Genomic DNA, 17,087 nt, shown 5'->3' with positions numbered 1-17,087 from the left:
AAGCTCAGTAGGTAACTCTTCTCACGATACAGGATCTAACTTATCAACGTCGATAACAGAGTCGATAGTTAGATTCGCGGTGCTACGATGGTGATGAACTTTGTAACGTAGTTTAGTAATTTTACGATAATCAAGAATATATTTTAAGTAATAACAAAACGTTTATTCATGTGAGTGTGTTTTACAGTAGTCTAGGTATATATATATTATAGATGGGACTGTTGCCTAGCGGTTAGCGTCTATCTTATGGTACTACCTATGGCTAACTATAGTTGTCTATCTATGTTACAAACTTGATGCCATGTTTAGTCTACACATAGGAGTATAGTTTTTGTTAATTTGTTTCGTTCCTGCTCCCTCCTTTTTCTCTACTGTCACGTAGCAGTCTGGTAACGGTTATAAAAGCCTGCTTTGAATACTAGAAGATTAGTACCTTAGACATGATACTTAAGGGGGTGCCCGGTCGATTTCGACGTTGAGTTACATATCTTCAAATATCGAGATCCATGTATCTCAAACGCGAAAAAGGGCTTAACAGTCCCATTATGTAGACGATTCTGAACAAAAACACTCCAAAGCAGTTTCATTTGACGCAGAAATAAAGAAATTGTACGGATTTTCCTAAATCGCAATAGCAAATTTGCGAACTCTTGTTGGTTGTAGTTAACGTCCTGGCTTTTTTTAATCCTGGATATGATTTGGTCTCGAAAGCCATGTTTTTGCATTTTTGGTTTTGTGGGTATCTATTGTAAGTACAGTTCGATTGATTTTCTAGTTATTCGTCGCTGTTTGTATCATAATTTGAAAAATTTAATTTCATTGTAAATAAAAAATATTATAGTTCTAAGGAGAGCTCCCCGAAAAGGGCCGAAACGTGAAATGAGACTTTGTTTCTTCCGGCTGACGTACGATATCGAAAAAAAATATTATTGAAAACAAGTTAGTCGGAAAGTTAATGTATGTATTTTACTGTACATACATACATTAAATAATAAATCGAAAATAACATGCAACAATTAACCGTGTATTTTAACGACGCTGCAAAGTTTTATACGACTGGACAAAATTTAACTGTCTGAAATCCCTTAAAAAAATTCGCCCTGTCATGCAAATTTCAAGCTCACAGTATCATTTAGTCAAATTTAATAATATGACGAGTTCTCGTTACGTTGTTTATTGATTTAACCCAAGGTATCTAATGAACCAATAGCTTCGACATGATGCTGAATAGCATTTATCATGACGCATGACGCAACGTATCAAAATTCAATGCGGAGAATTGAGGAGTTGTATAATGGAACGTACAATCAAGTCAGAAATGTATCTAAACAAAAACATGACAAAACAAAGTTTGAGAAAGCGAGACAAAAGCTAATTAGGTGAAATCTCGTATAAAAAAGTCCCTGTGATCTATAAAACCTTTTAAAAATACTGAATTTCAACTTCATATACTATACTATTGGATTATTGACGTTACTGAGAAATGATATTCTTCTACTATTATCTCTTCAGAAAATAAATGAATTCCTTGCAAATCGTCTTGGACAGATTTTCTGCAGCAAGAGAACAGTTTACGTTTTCGCCTAGAGGACACCGTCCGTAATTCAATTTTTTGGAACTCGCGTAAAAAGTTTTTTCTGGCCCACGCGATTCTTTGTTAAAAAACGAAGAAAATGAGACCCTATAGGACCCTTAAGGATACGATGTACGCGAGAGATGAGAATTTACAAGATTGGGGCGTTTTTTTCACCCCCCCCGTCGCCGAAATGGGTAAAAAATCTAACGTCACCGTCCTAGGATTAATACGCACAGTGAAAAGCGCGGTTTCGTAGTTTAAAAATTCAGTATTTCAAAAATGAACTTTTTTTTCAGTTCCATGATAACTTTTATATCAGGTTCAGTGAAAAGTTTTATTTACATTCGTTTTTTCACGTTTTCGTTCCGGTGCGTATTTAGAACTGGAAATAGGTGCAGAGCATGAGAAAAGAGGTCAAAATCCACGCGAAACCAACGCGAAGTTCTCGTTCATTCGTTTATTCCTAATTGGTTCACGTATAATTTAATGACGACGGTGGCAATTGCAGTGTGCAACACACGAAAAGCTCAAGCTTGCAGTTAACTTGACGGTAGAAACGTGCGCAATGGGCTTTCATCTTAGCATGCAGCGTAATGGGGCCGCTATTTCTCTCTCTCTCTCTCTCTCTCTCTCTCTCTCTCTCTCTCTCCCTTTTCTCTCTCTCTCTCTGCCTGGTACACAAAGACTTGTAAATTCTTCCCGCGACATGTCGCGTGGGTACATTCGCTGTATACACAGCTTAGGCATAGATAATAACGCCCTGTGTTTACACGCCGGTTCACATACGTTCGTAGACACAATTATACCAACACTGACGATGACACTCGGTATCCTCTTGAGCTTTTAGCTCGCCGACATTTGTAGGGCGTGTCGGTTGCCTCTCGGTCCCATTATCGCGGTGCAGCTCCTGGACTAAGTGCTGCACCTGAACACCACCACCCGATGGCAATTCGGGATGAGGGAGAAGCTTGCGTTGTGCTTTTCATGCTTTTTCCGTCCTGTCTCTCATTCCCTTTACTTTTCATCCTTCCACTTCTCTGTTTCCAGAGAAGAGGGGACCTAAGTGTTATCATTCCGAAATATACAACGTTGAATTTTCAATAGATCTACACGTTTCGAGGTACAGAGAATCGAAATGGATGCTTGGGTTTGTCGTCAATTTTTTCACGCATCCGACGATATCTCGACAACTGATGGACGGATTTTGATAATTTTGGTCTTAAACGATGAGCGAAAATGGCTGACATGAGCAATTTTTAAGTTACCTCCACGAGGGTAATATTTCTTTTCTTGTCTACCAATAACTCGAAAATCATTTAACTGGTCTGGTCAAAATTTCGTCCATTTGTGTGGCTTTATTTGATCAGATTTTCAACAAATTGATTGATATCTGATTCATTTGTAAAGATAAAAGTCTTTTTGCCAAAAAAATATTTCATCTGCTGAAAGTTCTTTCCGACCAGTTGCTTTTTCAAAATGTTGTTTCTTAATGTTGCCTGGTGGAAATCAGTTTTCTGAATGTGAAATTTATCCTTTATAGAAAACACCTGCACGATTTTTAAGCTCGTTTCAAATTTCGTGAAAAAAATGAGCGAGTCCTACAATTTGTCTAAAACATAATTCAAGTATTTCAACAGACTCCATCATCTCATAAATCTCAGTTGTATTGTTTTTTTTCATAAGAAATTGACCTTTCTTTAATTATGAGTTCTTTTCGAGAATGATTATAAATTTTGAAACTGATCACTTATGCCTTTGAATCTCTTCCTAAAGAGGAAGTTGGAGAAAATGATCAACAACGTGGCGGTGAAAAAATACTTGACTGAAAAGAACTCGGGTTATTTTAAAAATTCGATCAATAAGAGCGTTTTCATCTGTAAACCAGTGACGCGTTTAATGCGTGAATTCGATTAGACCGAAGCTTTTGAAACTAATCGTTTTCAATTTGTTCAGATAAATCACGCCCATCGAGTGTGTGTAATCTACGTTTACACATGAAGCGACGCGTGCCGCTCAGGCACGGACATTTTCCGTGACGTGATTTAGATTCAGGTTTACTGTGAGAAATTGATACTGACGGCCGGTTGCACTATCTATGCAACGTACACGCATGCTCGACGCGTCCCAGGAACAATATTCTCGGTTTGAACCTCGTCAAAATCTACATCATAACGCCCTGCATGATATAACTAACGCAGATATGATTTGAATTTCAGATTCAGCGCAGAATTGACGATGCAAGAAACCACATGGGAGGGCAAAAAACGCGACGACACGTGTCTACGTTTACGTTTTTTTCATACGCGTACCGATTTAATACAGAATGACGACGTTGCGTTGCTTTTTATCGTTGAGAAACGATTTTTCGTCATATTTTCGTCATACGATGAAAACTTCTCGCTAACAGCTCTTCGCAATTACCAATATTATTAGCGGGGTAATAATTACTCGACGAATTGACACGTCGGTACGTTTAGTGAATTGATTAGTGTTAATTCGAATTCAACCGAATGACCTTTCATCACTTTAAATATAATTTCAATTAATATTCAATAAAGTGGATCTGTCCACAAATGATTATCATTATGCACTGAAATTACCTAACTGGTCGCCAATATGAATTATAACCTTGCAATGAAATTTGGACTTTGAATTGCGTTTACGTTGTGTAGAAAAGCTCTTGGTTAATAAGCGTTGAATCAATTATGAAATTAAACTAGTACTTTCTTTTTCAAAAAATTCAAAAGACACTTTTTCAATTTAACGAGAAATTCATGAACATGAATGTATATATACTATCCATGTACAAAGTTTCATAAAAAATAAGCTAATACATGAATCGCAGCCGTTTTGCTGTGCTCACGGAGCATTTTAGTTAGTTTAGATAGTCAATTATTTGCCCCGACTATCAAGTAGTCTGGTTTTTGTAGTTTCAGCTATTTCAAAGGGTTCCCTAATCTCTGGGTTACAGATCGGCAGTAAATGACGAAATATGCAAATTTTATTGGCAGATATCCCGCTCGCGGGGAATTTCGTCGGATTATCTCAACTCTAGTATGCTCAGAGTTTTTTATTCGGAAGCAATATTTCGCGAAAGCTTACGACCAACTGATTCACGGTTTGTTACCAGTACGAATGTAATTTTAGCCGACTTGTGGATATAATGCGGCTCGGAAAAATTATATAAAGTAACTGTTTTTTATTTATTATTCCGAACCCCGTATACTCGTCGAAACATTATTTACGTGTGTGCTTGCAGTACAGTTACACAAGTATAATTCAACTAACGGAATTAGCGGCGTAACGTTCAAGTTCTGACGACACGGGTTTGCTATGCAAGCCGAGATTCGGGTACGTGCTTTTTCGCAAAAGCTCCTACTCGTCGTCATCCCCTTCCCGTTGTCACTCAATATTTTTTTATTTCTCTGTCGTTTTTCAACATCATTTGCATTTTGCGCGGCTAAACTCGGCGCGCTCGTATTTTCGTGTACGAAATACGCTGAATAATTATTTCGTGTAATGTGAAAAATGTGTTTTTCTAAATCAATGTTAAATTAGGTCGTGTAGTCATTTTTTAACACAGGTCAGAACTGTTTCGAAACAAAAACGTGAATAATCCAAAATTGAAAAAGTCTAACTAAACCACATCAAGTTAGGTATACTCGACTTGAAAGGTTTCTGTTATCTAGAAGAAAAGGTTTCAACACTCGACTTCGACAGCAATCATCCTGATATCAACCACGTCAGAGAATTAATCTACGATTTTTTTAACTGCAAAATCCTTACAGTTCGACCAATTTTGACGAGTAATAAGAATTTCCTCAGAAATACAGTGCGTTGAGAGAAATTTTTAGTTTCGGTTACCGTTCAGTCCTCTATTTTCATTTTTTACCACAATCGGAAAATATAGTTTTAGGTAGAAAATGAAAATTAGTTTTCTAGCTGTTAGCGGAAAGTCTAGTATCCGTTACTATTCTTTCTCATTACGATCACTGTTGCTATATTTTCTTGTAAATGTTGTAAAAATTTAATGCTTGTGGAACAATAAATTGCCGTTGAAGCCTTATTTAACTAAAAAAGTAGAGTAAACCGAACGAACTAATTTTGCGTTGCAATCACCAAAAAAGGACCGACGATAGAGCAAAATGGTTAGGCGTACCTCGTTTTTCGTAATTCCAACAATATTCAAACAGTTTTTTTAACGGTACCTGTATTACTAAATTTTCCTAGTTACTGTAACAAATGAAATTTTTCTCATCGTGCAAATCGTCTGATGACGTGAGACAGTTTTTCTTTCAAAACTTTATCATCTGCCTGCCAAGTCTTGATCAGTTTCAGATTTTTTACTCGGCAGTTTTTGGGATCATCGCAAAAAAACTTTTTGTCCCGTTTGTTTTTTCTTCAGCTGATCGGTAGGTAAAGAAAAATTCGATGCATACAAATCGTAATTTACATACGATGAACTTGTGATTTAGCATTAAATATATTATCGTTATCCAAAATCCAACTGAGACGATCTTGAGGAAGTTCATTCACGAATAAGATTGCTATTGGTAATCAAGACCAGATGAAAAATGACATAACAATATTATCTCTCCGGAATTGTTTCACGTAACGAGGAATAAACATTAAAAATGCATTATTTCAAAATTTTATCCTTGTCACGAGGATCTTTTTATTTTTACATTGTGAGATTTTGTAAATTTTTGTCTTATACAGTTTTGTTTCGACCACTTATTTGACCTGACTGTACGCCCCATGCATCCTTATACTGAGAAAAAGTTCATTTCTTATAGTAACTAGAAAAATTCAGTAAAACAGGTATCGCTAAAAAATCTTTTCGAATATTGTTGGAATTAGGAAAAACGAGATACGCGTAAACATTTTGCGCTATCGTCGATCCTTTTTTGGTAATTGCAACGCAAAATCAGCCCGTTCGGTTTACTCTACTTTTTTAGTTAAACAAGGCTTCAACGTCAATTTACTGTTGCACAAGCATTAAATTTTCGCAACAGTTGCAAGAAAATATAGCAACAGTGATCGTAATGAGAAAGAATAGCAACGGATACTAGAATTTCCGGTAACAGCTAGAAAACTAATTTTCACTTTCTACCTAGAACTATATTTTTCGATTATGGTAAAAAATGAAAATAGTTAAGGACCGAGCGGTAACCGGAACTAAAAATTTCTCTCAGTGTAATACGCTGTTTCCGTTGTTGCTGGTGCTGCGCTTGTGCATTTCCTGCAGAGGTTTAAAATCGAACAAATAAATAAATATGCGCGTCACGTGAAATCGGAGTTTGATCGAGGGATCACTTCACGCACTTCTCTCATAACGCCGGGTGATTGATCGGCGAAAATTGCGTCACGCTGCAAGGCGATGTGCCTGCGCTCGAGTAAATAAATCATTAAATTGTTTATCCTTTGAACCGCGTGTACTGCGGTATAATAAATATATTTATTATACTTGGGTTATATCTCGTAAACTCTTGGCTCAAACATTCTATTAATATAAACACGCGATGGTCCGCACATTCGAGATTGTAACTGGAAAAAATGTGCCCGATGCCCAGGTTTCCTTACATAACTTGACACGTTCTGTAAATTTCACTTCGAGATGCTTCGTTTGTAATAATAATTATAACTCTGTCTTAATTTATACACACTTAACTTCTTACTTTCGTAACGATTACGCGTATATATATATATACATATTATAAATGCATGTATATATTACGTATAGGTATGTGGCCGAACGAGTTCCGTTGTACCAAACTCACGATTCACTTTTTTTTTTTTTTTTTATCCCACTGAGAAACCTGGCTAAAGTTTACTTTTACGAATGGGTATGGAATATAATAATATCTTAAAAAAATATTTCATCTCTACGATCAATGAAAATGATTTCACCTGTTAGCTCCTTTGTAACAACGTAAAATCCTCTATTCAAAAAAAAAAAAGATACTCCACGTCGTATCGTGTACAAAACATACGACCGAGTTTAAGGAAATTCCAAGTTTTTGAGGTAGGCAATTAAAGTGAAAGCGGCGGTGTGTTCTTTTACACATTTGCCAAAATATTAGCTCGTACCGTTCGGGTTGAAGGTATTAAGAGGAGCTGATTGTGGTCCAATTTGAATGCGAAACTCGGCATTTCCATACAATTAATTAAACTAAGGATTTGAGCTGGATTTGCGTTTTAAAACCGCGATGTAAATTCATACGGGAAAGCACGCAGTCGTTTTCCGCAAACGCCTGTGCTAGACTTGCGTTACTTGCGTGACCGTGTGATTTGTCCCCGTGTTACCGTTGTTTTCCCCATTCTGCGGTATCGGCATCCATCTCCCAAAGAGTTTCGATCTTCCGAAGAGCTGGTTGAACGTCATACGGAACTGCCTGCTCATCGCGCAGTAGAGGATGAAGTTTATGGCCGAATTGATCAGCGCAAGGATGTCCATCACTTCACCTGTTGGACAAGATAAATTTACACGTGATTAACCAACGAATCGGCACCCCGTTCGAATTCCCGAATTCTCAAAGCTCTCGGGTCTCGGAGCCGGATGAAATTCTACCCTTGCAAATGACCCCGGCGATTATTTTACGAGGGACCAGAGTTCCGAGGTCAGGGGATAACTATTTGTCTCTTGGGAATATCAGCCCTCCTTATCCTGCGACTCTGCAAACCGGGTCACTGGTATCGGCACCTGTGTAGGCCGATCCACCCAACTTTCCATCAGCTTTTACATGCTATTTTTATGATACGATACCAAAATCCTTAAGGGGTTAGGCCGCTGTGGAAGTTTCAAAAAGTTGTTGTTGTGTTTTTTTTTTCAAACATTTTTATAAAAGATGTTAAACGATGAAAAAAGATAAAAGATGAAAAGTGCTAAAGGAATCGTAGACGCTAAGCCGTGTGAGAATTTTACAGTGTCCTAGAAAGAATGCGTTGACCACGTGCATAAGAGGATGGACACCCGATTGCGTAATTGAAAAAATAAATAAATAAATAAAGTAAAAGGCCTTGGCGGAAAAGGAAAGTTGACCGTAAAGATAATTGACAGAATTTTACTATTTATTACGGATCAACGATCCGAAGAAATACCGAATCAGTTTTCCGTATCGAAAACTTTGAACGCGTGTTTCTCGAAACTACATTTTATCAAGTCAACCGGACTCCTGACTCGAAAAAATCTTGATTGATTGACTTGAAATTTTAACTGTATATTCACAATTGCATTATGCATATAAGTACGTAGGATTTTCTCGATATATTACAGAATTTTTTTATTTATAAACAATTTTCGGACGATTTTTTCTTAGAATTTTAAACTTTTATTTCAATAACGTGCCGTTTTTGTAAAAATGGTTGTATCAAAAAAATCCTACGCATTTCTGTAGCTGTTCGCGTGTGTAATCGAAGAAAAAAAAAATTTCATTCACCGTAAATTAAAAATTGCAGGTGCAGTTGATCCGGCCGCGCGCCTTTGAAAAAAAAAGGCTTCTTCGAAGAAAAGCTGTGCTGCCGCCATTGTATTTTATATTACTTTGAAAAAAAAAAATAGTTCATCCAATTTATGATACGTACAATTAAGGACCTTTTTCAGAATTTTGATTTACTTCTCCACGAGACGTGCAACCTACAAACACATCATGCGTTAACCGAAGTCGCGTTCGTTCCTGTACGTTTTGATTTTGCATATTTACTTTCATCGTAACCTTTGACATCCGCTATTAAAATGTCGTTTTCAATTGATGCAAGGTAGTAAAACTAAGCAGAAATAACTGAACGATCATAACCTCTAAATTAGCACTGATTGTAAGCTTTCAGGAACGATATTACGCTAAATTTGTACCTTCAACGGAGTTCCTAAGTTTCTATGTATAAACATTGTTAATTTACATTATAGGCTCTGAAGATGGTTGACCGTGCTTTGGCCGAAGTCTCAGCCGAAAGTAATGCAGTATATGTATAATATGAGAACAGTTTACACCCACGAGTTTTAATTCTACGATAATTCTCCACGGTCAAGAAAAATTTCGCATGTTACTATTTACGAAAAACACGTTGACGGATTTTATTACGTTTTCGAGTCGAACCTTTGCTTTCAGATTTCTGGCCGTCTGGAAGAAGTAAGATCTCATGTTTTGAGTAAAAGAATCCGATCTTTCTGAATATCAAACTCATTTTAAGGTAGATCGTCTGGAACTGCTGAATGATTAATTTTTTTTTCGCGACATTTTTAATCCTGTAGGTATATGCAAAGAACTAAGAGGATTCAAACTGCTGCTTGTTTGTGTGGAAAACGTGACAGTTTGGAGTATATTATAACATTATTAGAGTATGATAAAAATGGGATCATAGTTGAATTGCTGTATACAAATATTCCAGAAATTACGAATTTTTTTAATACATTTAATATTTTTCGGAAATTCATATCGAACAAGTACAATCCAATTTCAGTCAAATTTCCGGTGAAGGGTCGTGCTCCGAATTCACGTAAAAAATTGCGACAATTTATTTATATCCACTCTGCAAATACAGAACAAAAATGTAGAAAGAACGTGTTTTTCCGTAGTTGCTGAGGATCCACCGTTAAAATGGATTCTATGTACGGAAAGATCATACTTTTTTTCACACAAAAAGCACCTTGACTCATATCTTATTTCCGATAATAGAAAGTGCCGAACATTCGAAAACAAATCTTCAATTTTGAACCGTGATAAAATTTATAAGCCTGTTTCTCGTAAATGGTAATATTTAAATCCCAGAAAATAAGATGATTTCCACATCTTACAATCAGTGTAAAGTAAGTAAATATCTAGGTTGCAGCCAGACGTAGATTTTCACCTTTCAAAAGCTGGCCCATCGGTCCATAAATGCATATAAGTTAATATTTTTTTTCAAATTTTAACCCCAGCTTTAACCAGAGTATCGTATTATTTTCCACCGTTTTGTAACTCAAGTTATTCGAAGCCTGTTGTTCTTTTCCCAGTTCCTTTCACCTGATTACAATGATCAGCTTTTGCAGTATTTGCGATTATATCCATGTAGCGCAGGGCAAGAACTGGCCGTCTTAACTTAAAGCCGATATTCCGTATCATTTATTTTTCTCGCCTGAGAATTTCTTTTTATACTCTGAATTGGGATAAATTTATTATTTTCTGAATCGAATACTTGTTTCGAACGAAATCTTGTGAATGAAAAAGTTTTCGCTGTAAAATTATCCCGATTTGCATCTTTAATGACAATGAATCGCGTTACGTGACTAATATAACCAATCGAGTTACGTCGACTCTAAGCCTTCGGTGAGATTACTGAGATTTGTTCTTCTACATGCCGTTTTCGGACGAACGTTTTTCCGCAGTAGGAAACACAAACGTGAGGGAGAAAATAATGGAAACACGAGAGAATTTCTGTAATTGACTTATTGCTAAAGTAATTAGACTAACACCGGTGCTTTGCTTTTAAAATGTGAAGGAAATTTGATCGAATTACGGGGAGCATGATTGGGAATTAATCGCTTAATTGATTCGATCTCTTTATCCGCATTACGTCTCCTCTTTTGCAGTATTTTGATTGTAATAAACGTGTCCAGTTATATCGCGTTGATTTGACTGTTGTTATATTTTCAAGCTAGTCAATTGAACTTTGACATTTCACCTAGAGGGAGAAATATAGAAGTCAGGATTCCCACGTTTTTCATGTATAAAACTGACGAAAACTGACGTGTTGTTAAAAGAAAATATTCAAGGCGCCATATGGTTGAATGTATAAATAATATCATCTCAAACATTTTTTTTTCCCCGATACCCGCATGTTTTTTCTTTTTCCATACCTCTTATATTTCGTCTATACGTACTCGTTGCGATTTATTCATGGGAAACGTTTTAAATCGTCTGCCCGATTATACACGAAAAATTTGGAGGTTTCGAGATTTTATTATACAGAGGATTTTCCCCAAGGCATTAACGGCGATGAGAAGGCGCAGTTGAAAATTACAAAACGCCCTTTCTAACCGAGATAAATTAACGGCTTACATGGTTGTACTTTTATACTTTGAATAGTTTGCAGCTTCTTCGGCCTTGGATGCCAGAAAAATGAACGTTAAATTTCACCCCAAGTAAAAGGGAAAAGAGTGGATTGAATCGAATTTGTCTTAGAACGCCCCGCGGTTTGCGCAGTTGGAAAAAAAAAAAATGATACAATTCGGAAGAAGAGAGAAATTGGAAGGAAAAAGGTCAGTGCAGGTACTTGAAATATTCCGTGAATGCACTGAAAGAAATTTTTAGTTCCGGTTACCGCTCAGTCCTTGACTATTTTCATTTTTTACCATAATCGAAAAATACAGTTCTAGGTAGAAAATGAAAATTAGTTTTATAGCTGTTAGCGGAAATTCTAGTATCCGTTACTGTTCTTTCTCGTTACGATCACTGTTACTGTATTTTCTTGCAACTGTTGCAAAAATTTAACGCTTGTGCAACAATAAATTGACGTTGAAGGCTTATTTAACTGAAAACGTAGAGTAAACCGAACAAACTGATTTTGCGTCGCAATTACCAAAAAAGGATCGACGATAGCGCAAAATGTTTACGCGTACCTCGTCTTTCGTAATTCCAACAATATTCAAACAGTTTTTCTAACGATACTTGTTTTACTGAATTTTTTTAGTTACTATAACAAATAGAATTTTTCTCAGTGCGTAAAAGTTGACACTCGAAACTCGTACTGATCTACCACGAACCCATTTACGTGCTTTAATTTCACGGTATCGATTCTGGTGTCAAATGGTCTTGCGGCCGTTGAAGTTCCGTCATTTGGCCGGTGGCTGATATCGTTCGAGAGCAGCTTAAATTTTCAATCGTGAAAAATTGTTTGATCCATTATCAACCGGACACTCTTCACCTACTTAGTCATAGAGTGTTCAAATTTACCATGTTGAAATTTTTTCACTCTCAAGTATCTCGAACAAGTTTAGTTACACAGACACGCCGCTGAAAGTTTGCACAGTGTAATTTAGTCTCCACCTCCGTAAGATACCGTGCAATAAGTGTGTGGATTTGATTTATTTATTTCTCAAGTTCTTTGCTTCGGAATAATTAAGGAAACACAAATAGCTACATTTTCGACAAATCGTGTCAATTTGCATGATCGAATATTGAATGAGAATGGAAAAAACGAAGAAATGGAAGCTCAAAGTGCTGCTGACTTTGAGTGAATTCAATTTGGTAGAAAAGTGTACTTTTAACTTGGCGTGAATACTTGTAACAAATTGGAAACCTCTGATTGAAGAAATCGTTTATTTATAAGTTCAAACTGGTTTTATACCAAAAAAAAAAAAAAAAAAAAAAAAAAAACGACCATTGCTTGCATGTTTATTTTATTCAGTTAGTTCTATTTGACGTTCAAATTTCAGTTAACCGTTAGAAGCAGTTGTTTTTTGCTTGGCGTTTCGAATTTTTTCAAGAAATTGTGGTTTGCGATATTATTTTTTGGGGCTTTCTAATAAACGAACTAATACGATGTATTTAAAATAAAATCACATTTGTGTCTATGTAACTTTCAGGCGATTACTTCAGAGAATTTATTTGGTAAGAGCTACAATTTCTGCTAGACGATATCGCGTTTCTTGTATTTTACAAAAATGTTTATTATACGTATACAACGCTTCTGCGGTCGTTGAATTTAGGACTTGTTCACTACGAATTAAAGTTTCTTTTTCCAGTATTTTTCCCCATCTCAAACCGATCCACTTATCTTATCAAAATCAACCTGACTGACAGCTTCTAAAGTTAAACAAACCTACCCAACAACAACTAAAATAATCGTGCGGTACGAATTCATTTAAAGTTATTCAAAATTAACGTAAGCGTAACTGAAAAGTGTATCTATCAGGCAATTGAAAGAGAATCAATTTAGGAATAATCCGAGGTACGATACCCACTTAAAAAGTAAATTACATTCTCTTTTTCTCGTTCAAAAAATTGTACCGATAGAATTACGATCTTCGCAAGATTGTTAATAACTGTACGTTTTCGGTTGAAAATTGAAGATTTATAAAAACATTTTTCGCGACATTGACGCGTTTTGGTTCTCAATTTTTACACAATACGCATCCCACATGACTAGCGTCATTTTTTCGTCGACACTTTTTCGACCAAAGTACATTCACACGTGATCTATCATATTTCCATAAGCATGCATCGCATCGCGTGTCGGATGACTGGGCAAGAGATTTCGCACACATCCGCGACCCCTTTTCCCGAATACAATTCCTCGCGTTTCCTGCAAGAGACCAACGGCTCCCGGTCTTTTCACACACGTGTTTTCATGCACGACACACAGAAGCAATGTAACACGCGCGGTACACTTCCCCAAACAAAATAGGATTACTTTTCAGCGTCACGAACCGCGGAATTAGAGTGAACTTCCCTCGGTTCACTTGAAAAATTACTTTTGCCAGAAACTCGTTACAGCGAGCCATTTTTGAGAAACTAATCGGATGGAGAATGAGGCAGAAATTCTATTAGACGACTTTGGTCAACAGCAATGAGAGGAAATTCCGAAGGAGAGAAGAAAATTCTAACGATCTCTACGCCTGTTCAACTTTCGTTCTCATACATTTTGGCCAGTTTCTAACTAGAAGGTATATCACGGAGCGTTACCGCTGGCCATGGTCACCATGGGACAAACGTAGCATGTGTAATCTCGTTGAATGTATTTTTACCGAGTTTAACGTAGCAGGTGTCAAAGAACTTGGCGCCGAGCATGACGCTGAGGAGACCCATAACACCCTGGGGGAATTCGGTGATGAGAAACAGGAGAAGAACGGCGAGAAGCATTCTGGTGGTCCTGTCGGTCTGTCGTTCCTTATCCATATGGCGGGATGGTTTTTTACGTGTTTTTTTCCCGTCGTTGGCGTCGGTAGATTTGTTCACAGTCTTTACGAGGGCGGCGGAGGTGAGTTTTTGCCGGCGTTTCTTGGCCTCGACGAGAGCGAGGATGAGCTGGAGGCTGAGAATGGTGAGAGCGATGCAAGGTATGATCTTGATGACAGCGCCGTATATCCAGAGGTTCATGTTCCTCAGGAAAGGATAAGCGATTGCCGTCTGGCTGTAGTTGACGAAGTACAACGTCGCGTTCACCGCGTCTTCGGGCACCGAGTGGTTCGTCTGGTTCAAGTCCACCGCGTTTCCACTCGCGTCGATCAGCATGGTCCGAGGCTCCAGACTGAAGGTCAGGTACAGTGGGACGCAGATTATCGGGCAAATCACGTAGGCGCCAGCTATCGCGAGCATCGTCCTGTTGATGCTGCAGAGTTCGCGGTTCTTCTGGGGAAAGGCGACCGCGATGTAACGCCATATCGCCAGCGTCACTGTCAGCCATATAGAAATCGTGTGGAAGACCTGGGCGAAGTTGGAGTGGAAGAGGACGAAGAAGCTCCAAGGGTAGGTGAACTGCTCACGTCGGGGACGGTGCAGAAGGTACATGTGGCTGGCGTACGGAATGTACTCGAGCATGACGAGGAGGTCGGCAACCGCCAGTCCTGTCAGGATCGCGTTCGTCGGCGAGTTCATCTCCCGACGGGTCAGCACCGCTATGTTCAAGGTGTTCGCCACCGAGCCGAAGAGGCAGACCAGGAGGCTCGCGTATCCGTGGACCTGGATGTAGCTCGTGTGGAAGGCGTCCAGGGTACCGTTCAAGCTGCAGCTGAAACCGTCCTCCTCCTCGAACTCCGCTGTCTCGTTGGTGAAGTTCATCATTGGAGAGAGTCGTTCAGGTCACGATTCGTTTTGTGCTTGATAAAACCGATCGCTGTATGACTTTCTGCACATTCTATCGTCACCCGATACGAAATGTTCGCTGGTGTCGCGGTATCTACGCGGATTCGTCGGTGATCGAAGGTTGATCGAGATCGAGATCACCTCTTCTTCCTAACAGTCATTTGTCCTCATTCGTCGAATCGCAACCGGGCGCCTTTTTCGTACGATCGTTCGGCGCGCGGACTGACATTCTTCACTCTAAACCATCGTCCGGTTTCACTTTCGGTTCTGTTCTTATCGCGAAGTCCCGCGTTTCGTCGGATGATGCCCGGCCGACGTGGACGACGCGTTTCGCGTGTCAACTTCGAATGAAGACTTGAAGAGACGCCGTGCCTCCCGAGACGCCGGGCGTCCCGACGCTGGCGCCTGCGCCAAGCCGATTACCTGATTCCATGCGCCTCGTGCTGTCGCCTGCATCCACCAGCCTTTCACACACGTTCCGCACTCCCGTCTGACTCGGCGTGCCGGAATCATATCGAATTTCAGGTGCGCTCGAGGATTTCAGCCGTTCTCTCATCGCCGTCTTTCGGATTCTCCTTCGTCGTTCGACTTCCGTTGTTTCGAACGAACGTTCCATCTTTCCAGACTCCGTATTGGGACGATAAATTGCTGCCACATATCAAGTGGCATTACACCCTGAGCCTCTGTCTTGACGTTTCTCTTCGCTGGCCAGAGCTAAGTCGGAGACTACGTTTACTGGATTATCAACGCACCGAGAGTTTCTTCCAAAAAAAATTGGAGAAATCAGGAGAAATACGCGGCAATCAGGCTTTTGTTTGATCCTTCTTCTCAAGTATAAAGCACGACGATTTCAAATCAGATTATCGGTAGCTTCCAGGAGAATTGTACAGATTCGCTTTGACGGATTGCTGCTCGACAACTTTGATGTTCGTTGTTAATCACGTCTGAGAATTGGTATTAACTATGCAAAATTCGATTTTGCATTCCTAATTTTGGCGAATCAAACTTCAGCGATTGGCATGAAATTTTCATGGAATATTTTAGTCGACTGCGGAAACACGCTGTGAAAGTTCTTTGACTTTGACTCAAAATAGCGACCGACAAGACTCGGAATTTCATACGTGAGCTTTTATTCTCAGTTCGCAAATAGTTCTTAACAAATTTTCAACTAGTGGAAGAGCGGTTGGATCAATTAGTTACGAGGTGCCAGAGTTTTGGTACCCTAATAATTTCAAGACTCGAAAACTGTCAGGCCTCTGGATCTTCATTGGAAAGAGAAATAACTTCTACAAATTTCCATTACGCTAATTGCTCATTCCAAGACCTATATATCCATCTGTGATAACTTCTGAACCGTGGAACTACATCGTTAGAAAAATCCAGCCAAGAAGGAGTTTCGCAAGAATATTTCACGAATACGTTGAGAATAAACTTTTCCATTTGCAATTCATTGAATCAATCAAGAGGTTATAATTACACGTATATATAAACGTTAAAGTAGACGATCTGCTTCGTAAATATAATCCGGTAATTTTCTGGCCATTTTTCATTTCATTTTTTCCCAACTAGATTGGTTTTGAGGTCGACGCTCTCATCTCCACTCGAATGAGCCTCTTGAATCGCTTATTGGTTCTCTCTCTCTCTCTCCTTCTCTCCCTTCAGATTTAATTATTTCGAGATAGGTATCTTGGAATGACATCGTGTTTATTTTTCATATCTCTATGGGCTTT

General features: G+C 38.6%; 1 protein-coding gene across 1 annotated transcript; it reads right to left on the bottom strand.

The window, feature by feature from the left end:
- Nucleotides 1-7,341: 7,341 nt before the first annotated feature.
- Nucleotides 7,342-15,687, bottom strand: LOC124218999 (G-protein coupled receptor dmsr-1). The gene is made up of 2 exons (XM_046626031.2): nt 14,301-15,687; nt 7,342-8,041 (listed from the first exon to the last, which is right to left on the bottom strand). The coding sequence occupies exons 1-2, from the start codon at nt 15,334-15,336 to the stop codon at nt 7,836-7,838; spliced, it is 1,242 nt and encodes a 413-aa protein (XP_046481987.1). The 5' UTR covers nt 15,337-15,687; the 3' UTR covers nt 7,342-7,835.
- Nucleotides 15,688-17,087: the final 1,400 nt, after the last annotated feature.

Source organism: Neodiprion pinetum, chromosome 5, assembly GCF_021155775.2.
Source record: "Neodiprion pinetum isolate iyNeoPine1 chromosome 5, iyNeoPine1.2, whole genome shotgun sequence".
NCBI lineage: Eukaryota > Metazoa > Arthropoda > Insecta > Hymenoptera > Diprionidae > Neodiprion > Neodiprion pinetum.
Note: the sequence above shows the minus strand (reverse complement) of the source record. Positions and strands in the feature narration are given on the sequence as shown.